Source organism: Heptranchias perlo, chromosome 35 (genome assembly GCF_035084215.1).
Source record: "Heptranchias perlo isolate sHepPer1 chromosome 35, sHepPer1.hap1, whole genome shotgun sequence".
NCBI classification, from domain to species: domain Eukaryota; kingdom Metazoa; phylum Chordata; class Chondrichthyes; order Hexanchiformes; family Hexanchidae; genus Heptranchias; species Heptranchias perlo.
This window is the reverse complement of record NC_090359.1, coordinates 23,180,832-23,207,486: the sequence shown is the minus strand read 5'-3', so window position 1 is coordinate 23,207,486 and position 26,655 is coordinate 23,180,832. Positions and strand designations below refer to the sequence as shown.

The following is a 26,655-nucleotide window of genomic DNA, read 5'->3' as shown; positions in this document are numbered from 1 at the left end:
TGATTTGCCTGATGTGTGTATGAATTGTTAAGTCATTACAAAATAATGTTGTGAATTATTAAGTATATAATGGGATTTTATAGAGGAAAGTCATATGTATGGTTTGATTTTGCTTCATGAATGCTTGTATGAATGATAATATCATTAAATAATTACATTTGATTAATGAAACTACTGCGAGGGTGACTTTCTTTGCTTGACTATTTGACCAGTGTCCAAGAATCACATGCAATAAGGAATTCCCTACACTTCCTCCTTTCCTACTCCAACTAACCCTATCAGCATATCCTTCTATTTCTTTCTCCCTCATGTGTTTATCTAGATTCCCCTTAAGTGCATCTATGCTATTTGCCTCAACTACTCCTTGTGGTAGTGAGTTCCACATTCCAACCACTCTCTGGGTAAAGAAGTTTCTCCTGATTTATTAGTGACTATTTTATATTTAGTTTTGGACTCCCCCACAAGTAGAAACATTTTCTCTATATCTACCTGACCTCAGCTCACTAGCATGGCTTGGCTTGCACCAGAGCAGAAAAACACCCCAGGAAATGGCTGGGTGTCGTAGACTGGGGCAGGGAACTTGTGCCATTAGTGACTTCTGGGCCTTCTGGCTGCTGCCAAAAAAATGGTTGCTGTTCTTCCTTGCTTTTCTATAAAATTTTAGAATTTGCCCTCCTGGATATCTGAAGAGCTTGCTGGCAGCCCTCCAATCTGAAGGGGCTAGCCTCAACTTCCAGTGCCCACTTTTTGTGTGTGATCTTTCTCTGGGGTGTCTGCCAGGCAGAAACCCAGGAAAACAATGTGGAAAGTGTTATGACATAATTTCCACCTCATTAACGTACAACCTAAATGCCCCTGCTTGCTTTGGGAATTAATTTCCCGTCCAGGCCGAATGATAAGCCAGGGAATTCGTGTCAAATGCAAAAGGGGTGGGGACCTGGTGCAACAGGTTAGTGCTCCAGTTTTCCTCTGCCTAACAGCGCAGAACCAAGCACCTGCAGGGCATTGGGTACAGGAAAATCGTCACCATACGACTTCTCTTATGCTGAGTGTACTTTTTATGAGATTGGGCCCGAAAATCCAGGCGCCTTCCATCAGGAATTAGGCTGGGACCCGGATACAACAGGAGCCAGCCTTCTCTGGCAGATTCATCTGGCCCTTATTTGGGGTGGAACCTCTCTCCACCCCTAGAAACATCACCAGTGCAGAGAGGGTATGGCCAGGGTTTGGGAACTCTCAGGCTGGGAGTTTCATAGTCTCCAGCCTGAGATGCGTTGGGCGGCTGGTACTCAGTGAGAAGAGGCACACCAGCCTCCCATCAATTACTTCATGCCTTTCTACCATAACACAAGAAGGTGGGCCATACAGACAAGTAGTGGCACACTCTCTGTGAAGTAAAAAAATGAAAGACTTTATAACAGGTTGAATGCAAAATTCTTAATCTAGTGAAAGGAATTCTGACAGCAAAGGGGAGTCTTCAAGTGGTACACTGAGCAACTCTGCACACATTCAGACCGCAACAACCAGATATTGGCAGACACGCAGTGATAGCTGTGGGAAAAATATCAACTACAAACCCAGGCTTTTTGAGAGAAGGTGAGGCCTTGAAGTAAAAATTTTAATGAAGGTATTACAAGATACAATAGACAATTTTATGGGTAAATTTAATAGTTATTGTGAAATATGTAATTTTTTTGATGTTTTGTTTAAAACCTTATTTTGGGCATCAAAAATTCTAGTTAGTGGTAAAATAATAGAAAAAAAAATAGGATTTTTAAAAAATCTAGGTAGACACTCCAGTGCCAGTACAGAGGGTGCCATCTTTCAGATAAGATGTTAAACCGAGGCCCCCGTCTGCCCTCAGATGGATATAAAAGATCCTATGATACTTTTTGAAGAAAATGCGGGGAGATCTCCCGACGTCCTGGCCAATATTTATCCCTTGACCTGCTGTGATAACTTCACTGTGATGAATTCATTGATGTTGCGGTGGTGATATCACTGATATTGCTCTGGTGATGTCATTGTGATTACTTCACTGTGATGGTGTCGTTGTGGTGTTATTGATGCAATGAGGTCACTGACATGGAAAACCTGCTGGATTTCTGGGAACTGGATTAGCAAAGCAGATGTGGTGGCAGCTGGCAGCGGGTTTCTGGCAGTTGGCACAGGCTTGACTCCCTGGCTAGTCAGATATATGTCACTATTACATATTCTGTCACAGACATGGTGGTGAATTTATGATGCAAGATTTGTTCCACCTCCGTCACACAAGGGACTGAGAAACCACAGAAACTATTGGGTCAATTTTTTGATTGTACCCTCCCAGTGTGGAACCTCAACAGCTGGGAGCGGATATCGGGAAATTGAGTCCACAAAGCCTGCGATTTACCATCCATAATGCGTGGAAAGTCAGGGATTGCGGCATGCAATTTCCTGAGACTTTTTTCCGGGTAAAACACCTCTTCCTGGAATTTCCGCGAGATCTCCCGATCTATTGCCATAACTTCCATGACAGATTGGTGGAATCCTGGCTTTTAATGACCGCTTACACGATTCTCCAGGGTTTCCGCTGATCATCCGCTAAAGTTACTACAGGACATCGAAAGAACCCCCACTGAAATTCAGCCCCACCTGCGTCTTTTAGCAAAAAATACCTCCCCCTTTAATGAGTAACTGCCCCAAGTGGTTAAAAGCCCCTGAATAACCATCCGCGCACTCTTCCCTGAGCCTGGCCGCTCTGTTCATTAGATGGAGATGCTGTTGTCGATGTTTATGGGACGCAGGTACTCGTATTTCAGGGCCAGGTCCTCATTGCGCTCCTGGATCGTGCGGTCTATTGCCTTCAGCTCGTCCTGAAATTCCCCGATGATATTTTTCACTGCTTCTTCGGTGAAATACTCCTCTTTGTAATCACCTAGTTTTCTCTACACAAATATAAAGATTTTCTTTTAAGCTTTCTCCATTATTTTTGTATTTGTGAATAGTGTGCTCATCGAGTGAGAAGTCAGAACTAAGCACTCCCAGGGTAGGTACAGAGTAAAGCTTCCTCGACAACGTCCCATTAAACAGTCCCAGGGAAGCTACGGAGTAAAACGCCCCCTTGATTATCCAAACAAACACAACCAGGACAAGTGCAGAACAGGTTAGATACAAACTAAATCTTTTACACTGTCCCCATCAAACACTCCCAGGGCTGGTATAGCACAGGTTAGATGCAGAATAAAGCACCATCTGCACTGTCCCATCAAATACTCCCAGGGGAGGTACAGCACGGGTTAGATGCAGATTTAAAGCTCCCTCTACACTGTGCCCATCAAACATTCCCAGGGTTGGTACAGCACAGATGAGTAATGTTCCCTCTCCTTTTACCCAATTATGTCTCTCAGCTCCATCTCAGAAGCACCAGTGACATTTGTCCATTTCCTAACCCATGCCAATTTAGTACCAAATTAAGGGCAGTTTTGCACTCTGGGCCAATGCCCACTGGCAATTGGATTGAGACAGCCCAAAACTCATTTCATCCTTGGGTATCGTGGCCAACTAAACCTCTTCCTGGCAGTGAGCCCGAAAAGACAGGGGGGTAGAGGAGCTGAGCTCGATCCTTATCCTCACAGGTGTCCATGATTGTCAATTCCACCAAGGGGTGTTGAATGGTGATCAGGAGCATGAAACTTGGCCAATTTTTCCCTCTTAACCCTGAACAGAGGCAAATTTTAGTTTTAGCACCCATAACCTGGCCCTGGCTTGGATCAGCACTGACAAAACCTGAGGTTGGTTTTATCTGTGTGGCTAAGCTACTCATTGATTTAACCAGCTGAGCTATCAGGGGTCACCGGGAGGTCAATTTCCATGGGGATTCTCCCGCTTGTCTGCTGTAACATTGTTCACACCATTTTATCCAGGATTAAGCAGCATTTCCACCAAAGTTAGGACAGACGTGCAGGAGAACTCCTACAGAAATTCACCCCCACTGTTTTGGCTACAAAAGACAGAAAGAGAACAAATTGATATTGATGAGAATTTTTTTCAGTCTGATTTTGAGCTGGGTTCCTGATAGGACTCTCTTTCTTCACAAGTGGGTAAGACATCGAGTTGCCTCGTCAATTCCTTGCAACAACAGCTTGCATTTATTTAGCGTCTTTAACGTAGTAAAACATCCTAGGGTGCTTCATGGAAGAGTTATCAAACAAAATTTGACACTGAGCCACACAAGGAGATATTAGGACAGCTTGATCAAACGGGTAGGTATAAAGCGGCGTCTTAAAGGAGGAGAGAGAGGTTTAGGGAGGGAATTCCAGAGCTTAAGGCCTAGGCAGCTGAAGGCAAGGTCGCCTGTGTTGGAATGTTGAAAATCGGGGATGCGCATGCGGCCAGAATTGGAGGAGCGCAGAGATCTTGGAGGGTTGCATGGGCTGGAAGAGGTTAGAGAGATAGGGAGAGGGTGAGGCGATGGAGGGATTTGAAAACTAGGATAAGAATTTTAAAATCAAGGGGTTACTGGACCAGGGGCCAATGTGGGTCAGCGAGTACAGGGGTGATGGGTGAGTGGGAATTGGCGCAAGTTAGGATACGGGGAGGAGAGTTTACCATTTCAGCCTGTGGGCGGCTCAGATGCCAGGTGATTGCCATCTCGATGCAGGACTGGGTGATATCCGGCAGGGATTCCATGATGTGCTCCATAGTCACTGTCCCCTTGGTGGTGGGCGGAGGTTTCCTCATTGAGCAGGGCGAGTTGGGCACCCAGGCACCCCAGTCATACTGTTGAGTGAGAGAAAATGAATTCAGTAAGGTGGAACTAGGCAGAGGCAGACATGCACAGGGAGCAGCCAGCCTTGGGTTCTGTACCTGTGCCGGGCTGCTGCTCGGTCCCAGGATTCCTGCTGCATTTCGTAAAAGGGTTAAAAACAGGAAATTAGCACTCCTGATGGCCCAGTGGGTAGAGGCACCACCCAGTGTGATACTGATCCACACAGAACAGTAGGTCCCAGCTTCAATCTCTGGTCTGTCATCCAATCTCAGCCAGGACAGCACTTGAAATGGCACAGTGGTCTCAGGGTACCTTGACCAGAGAGAGGAAAACTTTGCCAGGGTTTCTGATTGCTGTACAAGTTGTTGGAAAGTGTGCACATTCAGATATTTGGTGAGGATGGGGTCAAGCTGGGTTGTGATGCTCCTGCAATTCAATACTGTTGACATTCACTGTGTATTCTCACACAGAATGCCCACTTGGGTGAGCTAGCAGCAAGCAATGCAGGCCTTCAGGAGGGCAGAACAAAATAAATAAACCTGGGAGGAAAATTAAACCAACATAAAACCATAGAGTGCCTGAGCGATATGGAAAGGTTACCTGTCCATTATTCACAGCTGCGTGCTGGGCACTGCAGGTGAAGATCACCATGGTGAGGAATTTGCAGAGTTCATTCCTGTTACTGAACGATGTCGGGATTCCTAAAAAAAAAAGTGTGTTAGCACTAAGCATTCCCAGGGCAGGTACAGCACAGGTTAGATACAGAGTAAAGCTCCCTCTACACTGTCCCATCAAGCATTCTCAGGGCAGGTACAGCACAGGTTAGATACAGAGTAAAGCTCCCTCTACGCTGTCCCAAAAATGAACCTTAACCAGAACCTCAGAACAGGACCCCCTACTGCACTAGTGCAACATTTTGCGAAATCCCACATCAAGAATTCTGTGGTTTCTCAGTGAGGTTACCAGTTTAATGACAATTAGTGTTGAATGAGAGATTATTTGTGCTGTAGGTTCATGCTCACAAGGACTGAACTGACAAGTTCCAACCTCTTTTCAGGTGATATTTCTTGTTGATTTACAGTTAATGGTGATGAAATTGGTCGCCCGCCACAAGGACATGCCCTGCGGACACACATGACGAATGGCTGCGGACACACATAACGAAAGGCGGAGCAGGCTCGAAGGGCCGAATGGCCTACTCCTGCTGCTATTTTCTATGTTTGGGTGAGGTACCAGAGGTGTGCAACCAGGAAATTTAACACCTTCAGGAGAGGAACATAGGAACAGGAGTTGGCCATCCAGTCCCCTCGAGCCTGTTCTCCCATTCAATCGGATCAGGGCTGATTTGTATCTTAACTCCAGGGGAGAAAATTGTAATAAAACGGAGACACCTAAGGGAGGAACATCCACCACTGCCACAGCTGTGCTCCAGGGAGAACCTATGTTCCTCTCCTGAATTAGAGAGAAACCTGGTCATGAGACTCTTTGAAAAGTAAGGACTCCATCTCCAGCAGTTTTTGCTCACCCACCAGTTTACATTCACTTACCAGAGTTTTTGAGGTCTTGAAATCCAATTCCAGTGAGGTCCTTAATCCAGGCCAGCAGCTCAGGATCATCTTTTACTTGCTGGTCATTCTCATAGTAGAACCTCACAATTTTGTTGACAAACCTGAAGGTCACATTCAGATGTGTTAAGGACCAGTCACGAGTGCAAAAACACTTTATACGTTATGCACAGCCTTGAGGTTGAAGGTCATCAGCAATTGCAACGATAACAAGTCCTCTCAAGGATAATCCCACGTGAAAAGAACGTAAAACAAGGAATGAGAAAAGACCATTGAGATGCTCAAACTATGCCTCCCCATGTTGAACTCCCCACATCTTTTTTTTTATTCGTTCATGGGATGTGGGCGTCGCTGGCGAGGCCGGCATTTATTGCCCATCCCTAATTGCCCTTGAGAAGGTGGTGGTGAGCCGCCTTCTTGAACCGCTGCAGTCCGTGTGGTGACGGTTCTCCTTGAATTGGAGCGGACTCTCCCAGAGTCACTTAATATCCTGAGGGAGGAGAAACCTTTCTAAGAGAAAATTGTGAAACTTCTCCCGAACTCCCAAAGACAATGGAACAGAATCTCCAGGATATCAATCTAACATGACAGTCTGCATCATTCAGCCCTGGCCAATGTATCTGTTGCGCACCACACTCTGATAGTGTCAGCAGCACTGGACTGTTGCGTTCTGGAGTACTCGACTGTCCACAGGCTTTAGTTATGCCTGTACACAGGACCCAGGGAACCTTTCCAATCACCTCCAATCTCCTAGACTTCTATGAATGAGCCACCTAATCTCTCACTTACTTGTGAATCGCAGACCATATCTGCAGGCCGTCATCTTTATAATAGTAGCCCTTCAGTTCTTCGACTCCACGCAGCTCCAGGCTTTCTGGCAGGCACAATGATTGGTAGGTAATGGCGAGGAACTCTCTCTGGTTAAGTAAAATGTGGCCTTCAACTCCAACACCAAATGCCTTTGGACGAAACAAAAAGATTTAAGCCCATCTGTTGAGGGTTAGTGATCAGAGTCAGTGCAGACAAGGGATAGACCGTGAACTATAGATAAGGTTTTGTTTATTTTACTGAGAATCTTAGGTGAAAGGCCAGGACCCACAGTGTAGGAAAAAAGAAAGACTTGCACTTATACAGCAACTTTCACGACCTAAGGACGTCCCAAAGTGTTTTTACAGCCAATGAAGTACTTTTGAAGTGTAATCCCTGTTGTAATGTAGGAAACGCAGCAGCCAATTTGAACATAGCAAGGGCCCACAAACAGCAATGTGATAATGACCAGATCATCTGTTTGAGTGATGTTGATTGAATGATAAATATTTGCCAGGACACTGGGGAGAATTCCCCTGCTCTTCTTTGAAATAGTGCCATGGGATCTTTTACATCCACCTGAGAGGGGAGACGGGGCCTTGGTTTAACGACTCATCCGAAAGATGGCACATACGACAGTGCATCACTCCCTTGGTACTGCACTGGAGTATCAGCCTAGATTTGCACATTATCAACACTGAAAAGAGCAGGAATAAAGGTGAAATAAATCAATAACTGGTGGTTAGATGATGCCAAGTTTGGGTTTTAAGAGATTGTGACAGGATGGCAAGACAATGGAAAGTAAGGAATTTCACAGTTTTGAGGTCCTGAGAATGAATGAGATGGTACAAGCAACCTTTATTTCAACACAGAGAGGCTGCAGGAAGGAGGAGAAGCTTGGAGGAGACAGTGTTTGGGGCTTAGCAGGAACAAGAGAGGAAATTTCAGAGGAGCAATGAGCATCGTAGCATAGATAAAATAGAGCAAAAGGGAGTGATGGAGAAAAGCTTTAGGCTGCAGATGAGAATAACATTGGCTATCAGATATGAGCAGCTCCTTTCTATTGGAAAGGAACCGATGTACATTGTGATTTTACATTTGAATAGAACACTCTCTGCTGTTGCTGGCAAACAATGAACTGATGTAGTGTAGCCAATAACTGCAGATCAGCTCAGTCTGGGAGTGAATGAGGGTTTACATGGTCAAGTAACGTGAAGATTCAGAGGTCAGGTTGAAGGAGGGGAAGCGTTCTTTAGAGATCAGAGAACTAACATCTGAACTATACTACATTCATAGAATGTTCAGCACTGAAACAGGCCATTCGGCCTAACAGGTCTATGCCGGTGTTTATGCTTCACGCGAGCCTCCTCCCTCCCCACTTCATCTGAGCCTATCAGCGTATCCTGCTATTCCTTTCTCCCTCGTGTATATCTTGCTTCCCCTTAAATGCATCTATGCTATTCGCCTCAACTACTCCTTGTGGTAGCGAGTTCCACATTGTAACCACTCGCTGGGTAAAGAAGTTTCTCCAGAATTCCTTATTGGATATTTATTGACCATCTTATATTTATGGCCCCTAGTTCTGGTCTCCCCCACAAATGGAAACATCTTCTCAAATAGATTTCTAGGCACAGAAGGCATCAAGGGGTACAGGGAGAGTGTGGAAATATGGTATTGAGATAGAGGATCAGCCATGATCATACTGAATGGCGGAGCAGGCTCAAAGGGCCGAATGGACATTCCTGCTCCTGTTTTCAATGTTTCTCCACGTCTACCCTATCAAATGCTTTCATAATCTTCAAGACCTCTATCAGGTCACCCCTCAGTCTTTTTTTCTGGAGAAAAGAGCCCCAGTCTGCTCAATCTGTATGTTACAAAGGATTTGGAAAAATAGAAATGGATAAAGGGAAAGGGCAAGGAAATAGGACTGGAGTAGACAGCTCCAGCTGAAGAGCTACCACTGGCACAGGCAAGGTAGCAATTGGTGTTGGAATTCAAGAAAAGCAAACAGAACCATGAAGGTATCATCCACTAAAGATTTGAATTCTCCAGCTCTTAGAAGAAGTTGAAGTATCAATTATCAAATTAGTGACATTTGCATAGAGTTTGGCATCACATGACCAGAACGTTTGGCACTCTGGGTCACATGACCAGAACTGTTGGAGCTCTGGGTCACATGACTAGAACATTTGTTGCTCTGGGTCACATGTAGGGTTGCCAACTCTGGTTGCACATATTCCTGGAGGTTTCATCACATGACCTCTCACCTCCAATCACCCCAGCCGGTCTAACAGCCTTTTTTTCCCGACTCCAATATTTTTGTAACTAGTAAATGAAAGTGTTCAAAGAAAATGAAAAAAAAAACACTTTCTTTAATGCCCCTATGATTTCTCTCCCAGGTGTTGCTTGCAGCAGTGTCCAGGAGGTTAATCTTTAATTCCTGGGGACTCTAGGACAATCCTGGAGGATTGGCAACCCGTGTCACATGACCAGAAGATTTGCAGTTCTGGATCTCACGGCTGGAAGGACATGCAATTTTGCTTGAGAATGTAAATAGCCAGGCAACTTGGCAGCCTATTTGACTCCAAACCAGAAGGCCATGAGTTAGGAGGTCCCTGGCTGTCCGTGTCACTGCCCTGTCAGCTTCACCTGCCATGCCTATTAGAGATGTTAGCAAGGATCTCAACAGCTGCAAAGGATTCCATCAGGGCTAAAGGGGTGGTTGGACGAAAGACCAACCAAGTTGGCACAAAATTTGGGACATTAAATTAGTAATTTCAATTACAGGCCACAAGGTTGGATGGTTTGGGAAATGGAAAAATGTCACACTGTAGCAGTAGGGAGTGGTCTTCTGAGGTTAAGGCTGCGATACACTGATATGGCAGTGGAGAGGATGCTTTACACTGTATCAAACCCGTGCTGTACCTGACCTGGGAGTGATTGATGGGACAGGATAGAGGGAGCTTTACTCTGTATCTAACCCGTGCTATATCAGACCAGGGAGTGATTGATGGGACAGTGGAGAGGGAGCTTTACTCAGTATCTAATCTGTGCCATACCTGCCCAGGGAGTGTTTGATGCTGACGCTGGGTACCTGAAATGGTCAGTGTTCCATTCCCCAGCACTAACTACCCCTACCTTGATAGGCACAAAATTCATATTTTTAAAAAAAATCACAAAGAGACTAAACAGAGAGAGCTTATAAAACAAGGCTAACTTTGTTCATAACTCCATTTTCCGATATCAGCTCTTTTCTGCCTCGAGTGTTTATCTCCAACGTGTATCTCGTGTGAGGCATAAGGAGCTGAAAGAAAAAATAAATGAAATTAGAAGCAGTGAAATCTGATCTGTCCTGAATAGTTAATACAGGGCATCAAACTAAGAGTCAGGTTCAAAGACGTTCAGGGCGCAAGGAGACCTCCATTACAGCAAACCACTCCCATTGTATGGAATCCCAAAGACTGAAACCACTCCCATTCAGTCCCATTGTATAGAATCCCAATTGGCCAAAGTCCTTGCTGTTCAGTCCCATTGTATACAATCCTAATGGACCTACACTTTCTAGTCCCATTGAATACAATTTCAAAGGACCAAATCCCTTCCTATTCAGTGTCATTGTATAGAATCTCAAGGGATCAATCCTTTCTATTCGGTTACATTGTACAGAAACCCACTGGACCAAGCCTCCCCCATTCAGGCCCATTGTATGGAATCCCAATGGATTAAAACATTCCCTTTCAGTCCCATTATATAGAACCCCAACAAAGCAGATCCCTTTCTTTCAGTTCCATTGTATCAAATGCAAATAGTTAAACCCTTCCCATTCGGTCACATTTGATAGCAGTCTAATAGACTAAACCCTTCCTCACTCAGTTGCACTGTCTAAACTCCCACTGGATCCAATCACTTCCCAATCACTGCATTAATTTCTAATGTACAGAAATCTTGATTCAATAATATATTTTTGGATGAATATTTTGGTTTATTAGACCTCCATTATATACCAGAGAGAACATCACTGACTCAAGGTCATAATAACCCATAGGTTTTCAAACTCTGTGGGATCCACCAAAGGATCCTGGGGATCCTCAGGTCATTGTATTTCTTTCCATCTCTCACCAGATTTCTGTATATTCCTGTATTTGTTGATTTACCAGCACATTATTTCTCTTGCTGTCTATTGATGACGGAAGATTTTCTGCAATAATTGCACTGTTGTTCTTTGGGTAACTAACACTGTATTTAGGAACACAGAAACAGGAGTAGGCCATTCAGCCCCTCGTGCCTGCTCCGCCATTTGATAAGATCATGGCTGATCTGTGATCTAACTCCATATACCCGCCTTTGGCCCATATCCCTTAATACCTTTGATTGCCAAAAAGCTATCTATCTCAGATTTAAATTTAGCAATTGAGCTAGTATCAATTGCCGTTTGCGGAAGAGAGTTCCAAACTTCTACCACCCTTTGTGTGTAGAAATCTTTTCTAATCTCGCTCCTGAAATGTCTGGCTCTAATTTTTAGACTGTTCTCCCTACTCCTAAAATCCTCAACCGGCGGAAATAGTTTCTCTCTATCCACCCTATCCGTTCCCCTTAATATCTTATAAACTTCGATCAGATCACCCCTTAACCTTCGAAACTCCAGAGAATACAAACCCCAATTTGTGTAATCTCTCCTCATAACTTAACCCTTGAAGTCCGGGTATCATTCTAGTAAACCCACGCTGCACTCCCTCCAAGGCCAATATGTCCTTCCGAAGGTGCGGTGCCCAGAACTGCTCACAGTACTCCAGGTGCGGCCTAACCAGGGTTTTGTATAGCTGCAGCATAACTTCTGCCCCCATGTACTCTAGTCCTCTGGATATAAAGGCCAGCATTCCATTAGCCTTATTGATTATTTTCTGCACCTGTTCATGACACTTCAATGATCTATGTACCTGAACCCCTAGGTCCCTTTGGACATCCACTGTTTTTCAGAATTTAAGATGGAGACGTTCCCGGAGTGTGCCACTATTTGTATGGTGTGCCTTGGGAGTGCATCAGTATTCATGGGATGTCCCTGGAGCACATCACTATTTCAGGAAGTCTGAGTGTGTGAACTTTTGCAGGAGGTCCCTGGGAGTGTGTTAATATTTACAGGTGACTTTATGAGTGTGTTAGTTTTACTGGGAGTCTGTGGGCGTGTGTCAATATTTTCAGCTGATCCATCAAGCCTCTGAAAACCATCTGTATTAGTACAGCAATCTACTCTGTCATCAGTCAACACACAGTCACATAGGAATTTCAATTGCCTCTTTAAAACCTCTCTAGTTTCTACTTTAGAAACTCAACAAAAATAGGAATAATTATAGATATTGTGCAATTCACATTTCTAAACCATTATTGTGCAATGTTGATTCGGTAGAGTCAACTTATCAAACACAATTTTTTGTCTAGCTTCATTTGGCTCCCAATTTCTATCCCAAATAACTGCCAGGAGAAAGCAGTCTATGACTTATGATCAAAGTACTGTGACTGGGGAATTGTCACACTACTACAGAGGCAATTATTCTATGATAAAGGGGCATTTTCAGGGCAATGGAGAAGGAATCCTATGTTGGGTATTTCCTTTGCTCCAGACTTTAAAATGGTTGATGAGGTTAGTGAGTAGAAAGTTGAAATGTCCATCACTTTGACCAAACACATGGGCCCCGATATTACCAGGGAGGCGGGTTGGCAGCGGGGGGGTCGACTGGGTGCGTGGGTTACCCGCCCAGTAAAATCGGTGGGTTTCCCTCGCGATCGCGAGTAAATTGAAGCCACTTATCTTGGCTTCCAGGTTTCCCGTTGGAAAGCTGCGCAGTGGGCGGACTGCACACCCGCATCACAGGCTGTCAGCTGGAGGAGCCCTATTTAAAGGGGCAGTCTTACAATGCTGCTCTTGCAGTTAACAGCCAAAATTACAGCATGGAGCAGCCCAGGGTAAAGGCTGCTCCCAGGTTTAATGATGCCTCACTCCAGGTCTTACTGGATGGGGTAAGGAGGAGGAGAGAGATCGTCTACCCGGCGGACGGGAGGAAGTGGCCTGCCTCTGCCAACAAGAAGGCCTGGCTCGAGGTGGCAGAGAAGGTCAGCAGCACCAGCAACATATCCCGCACCTGGATACAGTGCAGGAAGCGCTTCAATGACCGAACTAGGTCAGCCAAAGTGAGTACACTTACTCATTCTCCTACACTCCGTCTTCCAAATTACCGCTCCCACCCCACAACTCCTTCTGCACTGCCAACACTACTCAATCACATCACTCCTCACACCCACTCAAACCTTATCCTCAACTTACCTGCACTTACTCATCTCCCCATTACTCATCCCACCACTGCCACTCAACCCTCATACAATGTCATGGCTCTGTCTCATACTCACTCTCTGATGCATCTCTTTCACAGTCACCCTCACTCAACCTAGCACTACCCCTGCTGAAGCCACAGGGGATGCATCACGTATGAGTAATAGAAAGCGTAAGGCAAAGGTTTCGTGAGCTCAAAGGGGATGCACAAGGGTGTTTGATGGTTTGTCATGTTTGTTATTTATATTTGATTTTGGTTCAACTCACATTAAATATTACATTGTCACCACTACTGCCACATCTTGGCCATTCTTGACTGGCTTGTGCTATAAGTCCCTTTCATGAGGTTCACCATGAACACCCACACTTGATGCCACCCATTGGGTTACCCTACAGTGGGTGTATGTGTAGTTGCACGACTATTTTGTGCAGGTGCCTGTGGCGCAGCACTGTGTTGAGCTCCACGTAGCGGAGGTGGATGGCGTGCCTGGCGAAGCTGATGATGTTGCTCTTCCTCGGATGAAGTGATGAATGCAGCCATGGTGTCCCCCCCCATTCTGACGGTGTAAGTTTGAGGGGGTCCGCAAAGTAGGTAAATGTGTTTGCACAGCAGAGTTCAGGGTATAAATTAATAATTTTGGTGGAAAGACAAAGGTGTTGCAGCCAAAACTTTGTCTGAAGTGACAGAGTGCCCTTCTGCAGGAACTGAGGTATTCCCCCCAACTGTCAAAAAATCCTTTGCATCTCCCACTGGCTGCTGACTGAAACACGTCTGCTCCAACTGGCAGTGTTTCCCACAGCACGGGAAACACGCTGAGGATCCATGAAAATTGCACCCCTGTCAATGAGGTCTGTCAAGTACCTCAACAAGGTAAGTAGGTATTGAAATTGTGGTCCCGCTGGCTTTAATTGCCGGTGGGAGTCCTGCATGCGGGAGCTGCGTGCGCACCCAAACGTGTCACTGGGGAACATGGAAGTGGGCGGATTGGAGCCGGGCTCCGGACATGCTCCGGGATTCCCCGATTTTACGAGCCCTCCCCGCCCCCAACGCACCCGCTCGGCCATCCTAAAATCGACCCCATGGTTTTTCTCTTGAGTTTCATACCTTGTAAATGGGATGCACAGATGGTAGTTGTCTTATGGTGGCAATGCAGAATGGCTCTGCAATCAGGTGAGTCCTCAGAAGGTGGGAGATCAGTTGAAAGAACTGAAAATCGGCACTCCGCACCCATGTCTTGGCCAATAGCCAGTCGAGCTCAGGATCCGAGGGATGGAAAATTGGATTGTCTCCTCCTGGGGTTTGCTTCAACTGCAACACATGCAACAGAAGCAAGTAAGATTAATGTGGAGCACAGGTTAGCGTAGTTATTCAGCGCACTGTCCTTTCTGGCACCCGGGTTCAAATCCACCTGTGGGTTGAAGGTGTCCTCTCACTGCAGGCTGGAAGGCTCCAGTGTGAAATGAGTCTGAGATTCTCCTACTGGGCATTGGGCCCACAGCAGAAAACTTCCCCTCATTTAATAGCAATTGTCATTAAATTGGTAATCTCTCTCTGAGATGACAGGATGGCCAGTGTGTCAAACCAGGTCCTGCCCCAAAATACTGCCCAGCTAACGGCATTTTTGCACCACAGTGGAAGAGGAAATTCTGGGCCATCGTGCCTGAACTGGGAGTACTTCAACTTCCTCAAAAAATTCAATCAAGTTGGTGAGACAGCACCTTCTTTTCCAGAACCCATGTTCAGCGTCTCTTAATAACTCATTCTCTGGCAAGGTGGACACTGAGCATCTCGAATGGTCAGTAGTGCAGTAGAATGGTCAATGTTTTTCCTACCTTAGCCCATCTCTCCTGGAGCCAGTGATTGATGCTGGGAACAGGCATCAAAGCCAAGGATATTCAACCAGAGAAAACATCACAGCATAGCCTGATCCTGCACTCACCTGACAATCACACATGTGCTAGCCACTGGATTGTGATCAGGAGCAGGGAGATACTAAAGGTGAGACACCCACTTTAAAAGGGTTCCAAATGTGGTGGGCATCCATCTTTTATTGAGCCACACAGGCCCATCATTCTGCATCCATGTAGGACAAAATGTGTTATAAAACTAAATTCAAATGCGAGGGAAAATCTCCCAAAAATTTCATGGACAATTTCCCCTTGTTCATTCTTTGGACATGGCAAAGCCAAAAATCATTTCCATGCCGACGGCAATGAGCTCACGCAGCTCAATGGTGCAATTTCCTACCTGGATGGCAATGGGCATCATACGATTCTGTTTGTCGAGGTACAGCAGGCAGATGGGTGCAGCCAGGTACTGCTGTACACCATGAATTACATTGGCCCCAATCCCATCCAATATCTTGTAGTTCACAATGAAGATATTCCCATTCTGCAGCAAACATAAAGAGATGGAAACAAGGAAATGGTTCAATATTTGACCATTGTCCTAGCACAGTACCTAAAGGAACACAGGAACAGGAGTAGGCCATTCAGCCCCTCAAGTCTGTTCCACCATTCAATAAGATCGCGGCTGATCTGTACCTTAATACCCTGAACCAACAAAAATATCAGTCTGAGGCTTGAATTTTTCAATTCACCCCCAGCATCCACAGCTTTTTGGGGGAGAGAGTTCCAGATTTCCACTACCCTTTATGTGAAGAAGTGTTTCCTGACATCACCCCTGAATGGCCTAGCTCTAATTTTAAGGTTATGCCCCCTTGTTCTGGACCCCCACCCCACCAGAGGAAATAGTTTCTCTCCATCTACCCTACCAACTCCTTTAATCATCTGAATCACCTCAATTACATCATCCCTTAATCTTCTATACACAAGGGAATACAAGCCTAGTCTATGCAATCTGGCCTCATAATTTAACCCTTTTAGCCCCGGTATCATTCTGGTGAATCTGCGCTGCATGCCCTCCAAGGCTATTGGATCCTTCCCGAGGTGCGGTGCCCAATACCGAACGCAATGCTCTAAACAGGGTATAACCAGAGCTTTAGGAGATTATCTATACCAGCAGGACTCATTACAGGGTCAGGGGTCCATTAGGAGCCCATGTCTCCTTCACCTGTGGTTCCCTGCAGACATCCTGCTCCGTGTGCCTCTGTTCAGCTGGGAGATGTTGACTGAGCACGGATTCAGTGATATTGCATTGCCTTTTGTTTGGCTCCAGTAAGAGAAATCTAAGAGACAGAGCAATCCCAGCTTCCACAGATCCCATGAAAGTGCCCCATTAAAATACAGCAATTGGTCCCACAGGTTTTTCTCTTTCCCTGGGGGGGGGGGGGGGTTCCTCACCTCCGCTTGAGATCAAGAGTTGAAAGTTTGGATTGGGTCGAAAGAGATCCTACAAACAGCCTGCTAAGGAGGAGTGTAAAGTCGCTCAAGATACAGGGGACAGTGCTGGCCTACCTGTGGTAATGGTAAGAATAGAGTAATGGTTTGTTATTTGCTGCAGGCCTGCATTTGATACATTTCGCCATTGACTCAAGAGAGTATTAGCAGTTGTTACATGGACAGTTGGCACAGCCCAACACTTGGCATTCAGTGCCAGGACAGTCTCTCATTCGGACATCAATCATTGAATGGCATTGACTGCAAGGTGACGTCTGCAGCCCCAAATAACGAACCATTACTCTATTCTTACCATTACCACAGGTAGGCCAGCACTGTCCCTGTATCTTTAGCGACTTTACACTCCTCTTTAGCAGGCTGTTTGTAGGATCTCTTTCGACCCAACCCAAACTTTCAACTCTTGATCTCATCCTGGCTGATACAGAAAGTAGGGTTCCCAACTCTGGTTGGACATATTCCTAAAGTGTCATCACATGACCTGCTGTCGCCAACTGCCCCGCCCACACACTCCTGCCTTTGGCCACCCACCATGATCATGGGACCACCTTCCCACACCAATTCGAAAGCGAATAGACTCCTCGTTACCCGATTGGATGATTCTTGACTGTCAGTCAAACAGCTTTTTTTCCCCATGTCCAATATTTTTATAACTAGTAAACAAATGTGTTCAAAGAAAATGTTTCTCCTGGGTTTTGCTCGCAGCAGTGTCCTGGAGATTAGTCTTTAATTCCTGGAGGCTCCAGGGCAATCCTGGAGGGTTGGCAACCCTAATAGGAAGTTACGTAGTGACTGTTTCAGAATTACCTGCTCCTGAATGTATTACGATGCAACAGTTAGGAGGACACTTTTCTGAGTTTGGGGTTAAGGTGCATTGAAGGAGCAGAGTTGAAGGAACTTTAATGTGCATCTAACCCATTTATACCTTAGATGTCTCCTGACCCAATCCCTCACTGGGGTGGGCTCAAAATTCTCCCAGAAATTGTAGCAAGAGAATTAGTTTCCTACTTGCTCCTCAGTAAGGTCCCACAATTTCTTGTGCCCCAATTTAACTTGCAATCTGCAGACTGAAAAATTAAACCAAGTAGGTTTTCAAAAAGGAACTGGATAAATACTTGAAGGGAAAAAATTTGCAGGGCTACGGGGAAAGAGCGAGGGAATCGGAATAACTGGATTGCTCTTACAAAGAGCCGGCATGGGCTCCATGGGCAGAATGGCCTCCTTCTGTGCTGTAACCATTCTATGATTCTAAGTACCTTAATTTCCCGTGCCAGTGTGGAGTTCCCAAGGAATTTCCTGACCATGGCATTGGTGACGGGAAAGTTCACTGGGATTTTCCCGCATTTCTGTATCAGGACTGGGTTGAGGCCATTCATGAACTGGTATCCGAACAACCAGTCCTCCTTCCAGTGTTCCCTGGCAAATGCTGTGTGAAAAAACATGGGAAAAATCAGCAATCCGGAAACATCTGGATCCCATTAACAATAACTTAAAGCCAACACATAACCGAGCACAGCCAATTCCTGCTGTCAGTTTGGAGCACTCTCCCCTTTGAGTGAGAAGTTGTGGGTTCAAGCCCCACTCCAGGACTTGAATACATACACTAGGCTGATACTTCGGTGCAGTACTGTGGGAGTGCTGCACTGTCGTTGTTTAGGTGTTACATTGAGGTCCTGTCTGGCTTTTCCAATGCTTCAGACACAACAAACAATGACTTGCAATTATATATCGCCTTTAACATAGCAAAGCATCCCAAGGCGCTTCACAGAAGTGTGATCAGACAAAAATTGACACCGAGCAAGAGGTAGGTTTTAAGGAGTATCTTCGAGGAGGCAGAGAGGTGAGGGCCTAGGCAGCTGAAAGCACGGCTGCCAATGGTGCAGCGACAGAAGTTAGGAATGCACGAGGCCAGAGTTGGAGGAATGCAGAGTTCCCGGAGGGTTGAATGACTGGAATGAGAATTTTAAAATGAGGCACTGCCGGATCGGGAGCCAATGTAGGTCAGTGATCATAGGGGTGATGGGAGAACAGGACAGTGTAAGTTAGGATAAGGGCAGCAGAGTTTTGAATGAGCTAGTTTATGCATGGTGGAAGAATTGAGGCTGGTCAGGAGGGTATTGGAATAGTCGAGTCTGGAGCTCACAAAAGCAGGTGGGCTGAGGTAGGGACGGAGACGGGCGATGTTATGGAGGTGGAAGTCTTTGTGATAGAGCGGATATGGGGTCGGAGGCTCAGCTCAGGGTCAAATAGGACATTAAGGTTGTGAACGGTCTGGTTTAGCCTGAGACAGTGGCCAGGGAGGGCGGTTAGAGAACAGTATTGTGGCGGGGACCAAAGTGGCTTTGGTCTTCCCAACATTTAATTATTTTAAGATGAATATTATACACCCCATAACACTAATCAAAGCAAAGTCTCCTGGGTCCTGGCCAATATTCCACCCTCAATTAACACCATGAAAAGCAGAATAAACGGCCTTTCATCTTATTGCTATTTATGGGATCTTCCTGTGTGCAAAATGGCTGCCTCATGAACTCCTGCAGCGATGTCCTGGGGCTGAGATGATTGGCTTCCAATGACCATAACTATCTTCCTTTGTGCCAGGTATGACACCAGCCACTGGAGAGTTTTCCCCCGGATCCCCATTGGCTTCAATTTTACTAGGGCTCCTTGGTCAAATGCTGCCTTGATGTCAAGGGCAATCACTCTCACCCCACCTCTGGAATTCAGCTCGTGTCCGTATTTGGACCAAGGCTGTAATGAGGTCTGGAGCCAAGTGATTCTGATGGAACCCAAACTGAGCATCGGTGAGCAGGTTATTGGTGAGTAAGTGCCACTTGATAGCACTGTTGACAACTCCTTCACTTTGCTGATGATTTAGAGTAGTCTGATGGGGCATTATTTGGCCGAGTTGGATTTGTCCTGTTTTTTGTAGACAGGACATACCTGGGCTTTCTCCCTCCAAAGATTCTGAAGGTACATTCTTATTTATATTGGCCACCCTGCAGCACCTCACCCATATCACCATTCCTTCTGTGAGTGTAGTGAGTATCAACAAATCAGGAGCTCTCTTCCCCCAAAAGGCTGTGGATGCTGGGGGACAATTGGAGCTTTCAAGACTGAGATCGTTAGATTTTTGTTAGGTAAGGATATTAAGGGATATGGAGTTGAGGTGCAGATCAGCCATGATCTAATTGAATGGCCTACTCCTGTTCCTAATGTTCCTATGTTTCATCAGTACTGCACTGAAGTGACAGCCTAGATTATGTGCCCAAATTGTAGAGTGGGGCTTGAACCCACCAGCCTCTGACTCATGGGCGAGAGTGCAACCAACTGAGCCAAACTGACACTTTTTTAATTAAGTTCCCTCAGGTTTGTTCACAGACAGGTATCTTTCTGGAGTTGTAGACTTTGACTGCTCGTGAGGGGATATAGTAGGATCCCTGCAATGGCTGTGCCTGCACTTGGGATAATGCCATCTTAGTGGATAGAGAAAATGCCAGGTAGGCTGGGACATCTTTCAGGAGCTACAATCAACACCAGCCCAGCACAAGGTCCAAACCACCTCTTGGGAAGTGACAATGGACCAACATAGTAAGAGGAGTGAACCAACATTGATACTCACCTGAAGTCAAACAGGGACAATGACCCCAATCAGTGGACCACTAGTTAACCTGTATCTCCATAGCTTTGCCCCTCCCTATCTCTGCAACTTCCTCCAACACCACAACCCTCCGTGATCTCTGCGCTCCTCCAATTCTGGCCTCTTGCTTATCCCCGATTTCCTTCGCCCCACCATTGGCAGCCGTGGTTTCAGCTGGGTAGGCCCTAAGCCCTGTTATTTCCTCCTTAAACCTCTCCGCTTCTTTCTCCTCTTTTAAACCTACTTCTTTGACCAGCCTTTTGGTCACCTGTCTTCATATCTCTTCATATGGCTCAGTGTCAAATTCTGTCTGATATCGCTTTTGTGAAGCGCCTTGGGATGTTTTACTACGTTAAAGGTGCTATATAAATGCAAGTTTTTGTTGGGCAGAATCTCTCCATCTCCACCTGCCTGACCAAACCCTGTATTTATTTCCCTCATTTATTTTTCCCTTTAAGACTTATTACTTTGCATCAGGCACCATCACCGACTGAGATGGCAGGCTAGAAGGCTCTGCCAATACCCCTCTTCAACCAACCGCTGCTTTCTCAAGAACTCAGTGGGTTAGTGTACTGAGGTACACAGACCAAGAATGGCCCAGGTTGGATCCCTGGTTGCTGTTGTTAACTGGTCTCAGCTAATGAGGCAGTAGGGACTAAGGTTGGCCTCAGTCTTCCTGGGCTAGGCAGAGAAAAGTCTACCAAAGTCCCTGCTCCAGGTCATTATCCAGCATCCCCTCTAGAAACTGTGTCTCATTGGGTGAGGACGTGATGAGGGCTGAGAGCAATACCCCCCATGTTAGAATAGCCTGTCACCATTCACACATGAAGAGTAGTTCATGGGAGAGGTACCAAAAATACCAGCACTTGGGAACCACACCCCTATATAAGTATCTGTTTTCAGGGAAGGGAGGGATGGGAGAAAATTGGATGGATTTGAGCTTGAGTATCCTGGTTGACAGTCCGACTCTCTTGCATTGGAGCTACTGGGTTCATCTTACAAGGTGATTGTTTTTAAAGATGCTGTATCGGATTATGAGTCCCATCACCCATTTCTTAGATCCTTTGCTTTAGAAGTGGCAGATCACCATTACCTGCGACTGGGTTCTTAATTCTTAGGAAGATCCTATCAAAGTCTTCCAGATTGGACCAAGATTGATGAAACAAGTTCATGAACCACTTCAGGAAGAGAGCACCAAGTCTGAGGATACAAATCAACAGGAATAGACCATTAAAACCCAAGTTTGGTGTCACCTTACCACCAGTTGTTGATTTACCTTGTCTTCTCTCCAACCTTGTTGATATCCTGCAGCATGGGCTTTGGTCCTTCACTTTGGTTGCTTGGTTTAATAATAATTCACACTCTGTGGTCCTCCTCACCCTCGGTTGGACAATTTTTTCACCCACGGATCAAGAAGGCGGCCTGTCACCATCTTTTCAGGCTAACTTGGGGTGGGTAATAAACGCGGCCTCACCACACCGCCCACATCCTGAGAACAAATTTTAAAATTGTACCCCCGCGATGACCTCGTGTGCAGGGATACAATCTACCTGTTCTGAAAGAAGCATTGGGCACTCAAAGGCAAGGCAATGGATAGACTATAAATGATGATACATGAGATACTTGGGATGGGATCTGCAGTGCAATTTGAGGTTCCAGTCACCTATGGGGTCATTTTAACCCAACCCACCTAGCGGGTTCAAGTGGGAGGCCCATTTTACACCCAGCCCAATTTTACTCTCCATTGAAGTCAATGGAGATAAAATCAGGCAGGGTGTAAAACGGGCATCTGACCAGAACCCGTCCTATACCCGACAAGTGGTTTAGGTTAAAATTACCCTCCTAGTCACAGGAAAGAGGAGAATGATGACGGTATGAGGAACTGACATTATGAGGAAAGGTTAAGGAAGTCGGGTTTGTTTTCTTTAGAAAAGAGATTTCAAAGTGAATTAATTGAAGCTTCTAAGATTATAAAGGAAATTACCAAAGTTGTTCCAGTCAAATTCTTCACCAAGATACAAATGAGAAGTAAGAAGAGAAATAGGGGGGACATTGTTTTTGCACAAATGGTAATAGAATAATGGAATAAGTTACCAGGAAAGGTAATTGAAGTGGACAGTATAAATGGGGTCAAGAGGCAGTTGGATATGCTTTTGGAAAGAGATGGGATTGAGGGATATGGTGAGAAGGTGCATATGTGGGATTGAGGGATATAATGAGAAGGTGGATAGGTGGAGTTGAGGAATTATGGTGAGAAGGCGAGGTTGAGGGATAAAGTGAAAAGGTGGAGTTGAGGGCTATGGTAAGAAGGTGGGTAGTGGGATTGAGGGTTATGATGAGAAGGCAGTTAGATAGGATCGAGGGATATGGTGAGAAGGTGGGGTTGAGGAATATCATCAAGTGGGTAGATGGGATTGAGAGATAAGGTCAGTCGGTGGAGGTGAGAGGTTCATGAGAAGGTGGGGTTAACAGATAAGGTGAAAAGTGGGATTGCGGAATAAGATGAGAAGGCGAGTAGTGGGATTGAGGGATATAGCGAGAAGGTAGGTGAGGTGGGCTTGAGGGATAAAGTGAGAAGGCAGGTAAATGAGATTCAAGGACATGGTGAGAAGGTGGGTAGGTGGAGATGAGAAGGTGTGGTTAATGGGTAAGGTGAGAAGATGGGTAGGTGAGGTTGAGGGATAAAGTGAGATGGCGGGCAGGTAAGATTGAGCGGTCTGACGAGAAGGTAGATAGTTGGGGTTGAGGGATAAGATGAGAAGTTGGATAGGATTTGTTGAGGGATCAGGTGAAGAAAGCGGGTCGGTGGGGATGATCAATGAGAAATGTGGATCTAATGGCCTTCTCCTGTTCCTAAAAGTTCTAGGGCGCTAAACAGGGCCAGGTCGCGCCTGTTGTTTCGGTGTTACACGGCCTCCCGAACATCCAAGATGGTGTCTTGGCTGCGCACACATGTTTCCAGTGTGACGTGCGCCGGCCGTCATCTTGGTATTAGTATTAGGTCATGCTGGTTGTTGGAGGCCAATCATCTCAGCCCCAGGACATTGCTGCAGGAGTTCCTCAAGGCTGTGTCCTAGGCCCAACCATCTTCAGCTGCTTCATCAATGACCTTCCCTCCATCATAAGGTCAGAAATGGGGATGTTCGCTGATGATTGCACATTGTTCAGTTCCATTCGCAACCCCTCAGATAATGAAGCAGTCCGAGCCCGCATGCAACAAGACCTGGACAACATCCAGGCTTGGGCTGATAAGTGGCAAGTAACATTTGCACCAGACAAGTGCCAGGCAATGACCATCTCCAACAAGAGAGAGTCAAACCACCTCCCCTTGACATTCAACAGCATTACCATCGCCGAATCCCCCACCAGCAACATCCTGGGGGTCACCATTAACCAGAAACTTAACTGGACCAGCCATATAAATACTGTGGCGACAAGAGCAGGTCAGAGGCTGGGTATTCTGCAGCGAGTGACTCACCTCCTGACTCCCCAAAGCCTTTCCACCATCTACAAGGCACAAGTCAGGAGTGTGATGGAATACTCTCCACTTGCCTGGATGAGTGCAGCTCCAACAACACTCAAGAAGCTAGACACCATCCAGGACAAAGCAGCCCACTTGATTGGCACCCCATCCACCACCCTAAACATTCACTCCCTTCACCACCGGTGCACAGTAACTGCAGTGTGTACCATCCACAGGATACACTGCAGCAACTCACCAAGGCTTCTTCGACAGCACCTCACAAACCCACGACCTCTACCACCTAGAAGGACAAGAGCAGCAGGTACATGGGAACAACACCACCTGCATGTTCCCCTCCAAGTCACACACCATTCCGACTTGGAAATATATCGCTGTTCCTTCATTGTGGCTGGGTCAAAATCCTGGAACTCCCTTCCTAACAGCACTGTGGGAGAACCTTCACCACACGGACTGCAGCGGTTCAAGAAGGCGGCTCACCACCACCTTCTCAAGGGCAATTAGGGATGGGCAATAAATGCCAGCCTCGACAGCGACGCCCACATCCCATGAACGGATTTTTTAAAATGCCGGAAGCACATAAAGTATGGAAAAAATGGATGCAGTGTGCAACGCTGATTCAAAGTGATAGACACTATTTTGGCACTTAACGCTCAACTCAACGCACAGTCTTAACCACAACCATCTGAACGTGCCTTAAAGTGCCTGGAGGACCCCCCCTCCAGCACTATTTAAAGGGACCATGCAGGGTTTACAGGTTAGTGGCTGGATTATTGCTTTTGGCTGCCGAGTCATTTGAAACTGTTTTTGGAGGTCTCCTATACTTGAATGCTAGGACGTGAGGACAGAGCCTGACATTTAGAGCCAGGACGTGTAGGAGTGAAGTTAGGAAACGCTACTACATGCAAAGGGTGGGAGAAGTTTGGACCGCTCATCTGCAAATGGCAGCTGATGCTAGCTCAACTGTGAATTCTAAATCTGAGATTGATCGATTTCTGTGAACCAAAGGTATTAAGGGATATCGGGCTAAGGTGGGTATATAGAGTTGGGTCACAGGTCCAGCATGATCTTATTGAATGGCTGAACAGGCTCAACGGGCTAAATGCCACTGCCACTTGCTGCTCCTGTTATGCGCCGCCTTCTTCTGTAAGAAAGCGGGATGTGTGTCTGGGTGATGTGCTTGTCATGGTTAAACAGCTGCCAGTGTGTGTGGCCTGTGCATTGTGGGCAACAGTGGTAATGTGTGAGGGTGAGAGAAAGCATTTGATTGGAAGAATTGAGTACTGATGGAAAGAGTTTGTTGGTATGTGGGTGATAATGCGTGGAGCAGTGGATGCGGCTAGTGGTGCAGTTGGTAGGAGAGGCCACTTGACAGTTGACGTCAATCACCTTGACCACTCGTGTCAAAGCACTGAACTTCATCCTCCACAGCATCCGTGTTTGTGGTGCTGTGCGCTTGGCATTGACTTCGTCCCCCACTGCCTCCCACTGCCTTTTGGGCATATGTCCGGGTGGGCCTCTTGCCCTTCCCCCCCCCCCCGCCACCACCACCAGCTATAGGATGTCCCTCCTTCTGTCCACCTCTTGCACCAAGACCTCTAGAGCATCAGCAGAGAACCTTGATGCACGCACTCTCGCAGGCCTGGTACCAACTCGGATCGGCAGATTGGTGAGCTCTGGCGTGCAGAATGGAAGATGTGGGATTTAGTAGTGCGCAACCTTTATTCAATGTTTTAACATAACTCATCAGTGTGTAAACATAGGGACAGGACCTGCATCTGTGTTTTACGTGTGCGATGTCTGATCTCCGTTCAAACTCCGTGCACACAGTAGACTGTTATTTTCAGCAAATAACAGGTACCGGTTACCTTTAAGAGATTTGAAGAAACATCCTCCCTTTAAAAGATTGGGACTCGCCTTGCTGGTGGAAAGTGCGAATTGCATTCAATCGACGTGCAAGGCCTGGATTTCAACGGAGATTGATGGTGAGTACTGAGGCCGGACAAAGTTCTCGCCCTGCCTGTGCAGGGCCAATGGTGTGGGTTAATAGCGGATCACGCTATCTATGCCCAATAATAGGCCCTATCAAATTATTACCCCCCTAATGTTAGCAGAATATAATCTCCCAATATGTGACTGAGGTTGCCTCTGTGTCTTTTCCCTTTGGCCCAAGATATTGAGAGGGAAAATGGGTGATGTATTGTCATCTGTTCAGACATCCTGAAGACTTCATGTGGATTCGACAGTTGGTTGTTGCATTTGCTTTCATTGTACCTGGTCTGGTATTTTAAAATATAATTTTAAATAAACCAGGCCTGTGGTCTGGTAGGATTGCACATTTTCATGAAGCAGATTCAATAATGGCTAATTAACTGCTGCAGCACTTGAATTTGACATTGAAACAGTCACTCTGCTCAAGAGAGTCAAAATAGATATATTGGTATCAGGCCCTGCCCGAGTGAGTACAGAGAATGTTGGTGTCAGGCCCTGCCCGAGTGAGTACAGAGAATATTGGTATCAGGCCCTGCCCGAGTGAGTATAGAGAATACTGGTATCAGGCCCTGCCCGAGTGAGTACAGAGAATATTGGTATCAGGCCCTGCCCGAGTGAGTACAGAGAATGTTGGTATCAGGCCCTGCCCGAGTGAGTACAGAGAATATTGGTATCAGGCCCTGCCCGAGTGAGTACAGAGGATATTGGTATCAGGCCCTGCCCGAGTGAGTATAGAGA

At 46.2% G+C, this 26,655-nt stretch overlaps 1 protein-coding gene across 1 annotated transcript in view; it reads right to left on the bottom strand.

Moving 5' to 3' along the window:
* Positions 1-1,601: 1,601 nt before the first annotated feature.
* LOC137302308 (polyunsaturated fatty acid 5-lipoxygenase-like) overlaps positions 1,602-26,655 on the bottom strand; it is a 34,389-nt gene continuing 9,335 nt past the window's right edge. Inside the window, exons 5-14 of the mRNA XM_067971948.1 lie at positions 21,538-21,644; positions 18,061-18,230; positions 15,696-15,839; positions 14,553-14,756; positions 10,340-10,426; positions 7,105-7,274; positions 6,298-6,419; positions 5,351-5,451; positions 4,591-4,761; positions 1,602-2,927 (exon numbers count right to left, since the gene is read on the bottom strand). Coding sequence (XP_067828049.1) covers positions 2,748-2,927; positions 4,591-4,761; positions 5,351-5,451; positions 6,298-6,419; positions 7,105-7,274; positions 10,340-10,426; positions 14,553-14,756; positions 15,696-15,839; positions 18,061-18,230; positions 21,538-21,644 — 1,456 coding nt within the window. The 3' untranslated portion in view covers positions 1,602-2,747. The remainder of the gene's footprint in view (positions 2,928-4,590; positions 4,762-5,350; positions 5,452-6,297; positions 6,420-7,104; positions 7,275-10,339; positions 10,427-14,552; positions 14,757-15,695; positions 15,840-18,060; positions 18,231-21,537; positions 21,645-26,655) is intronic.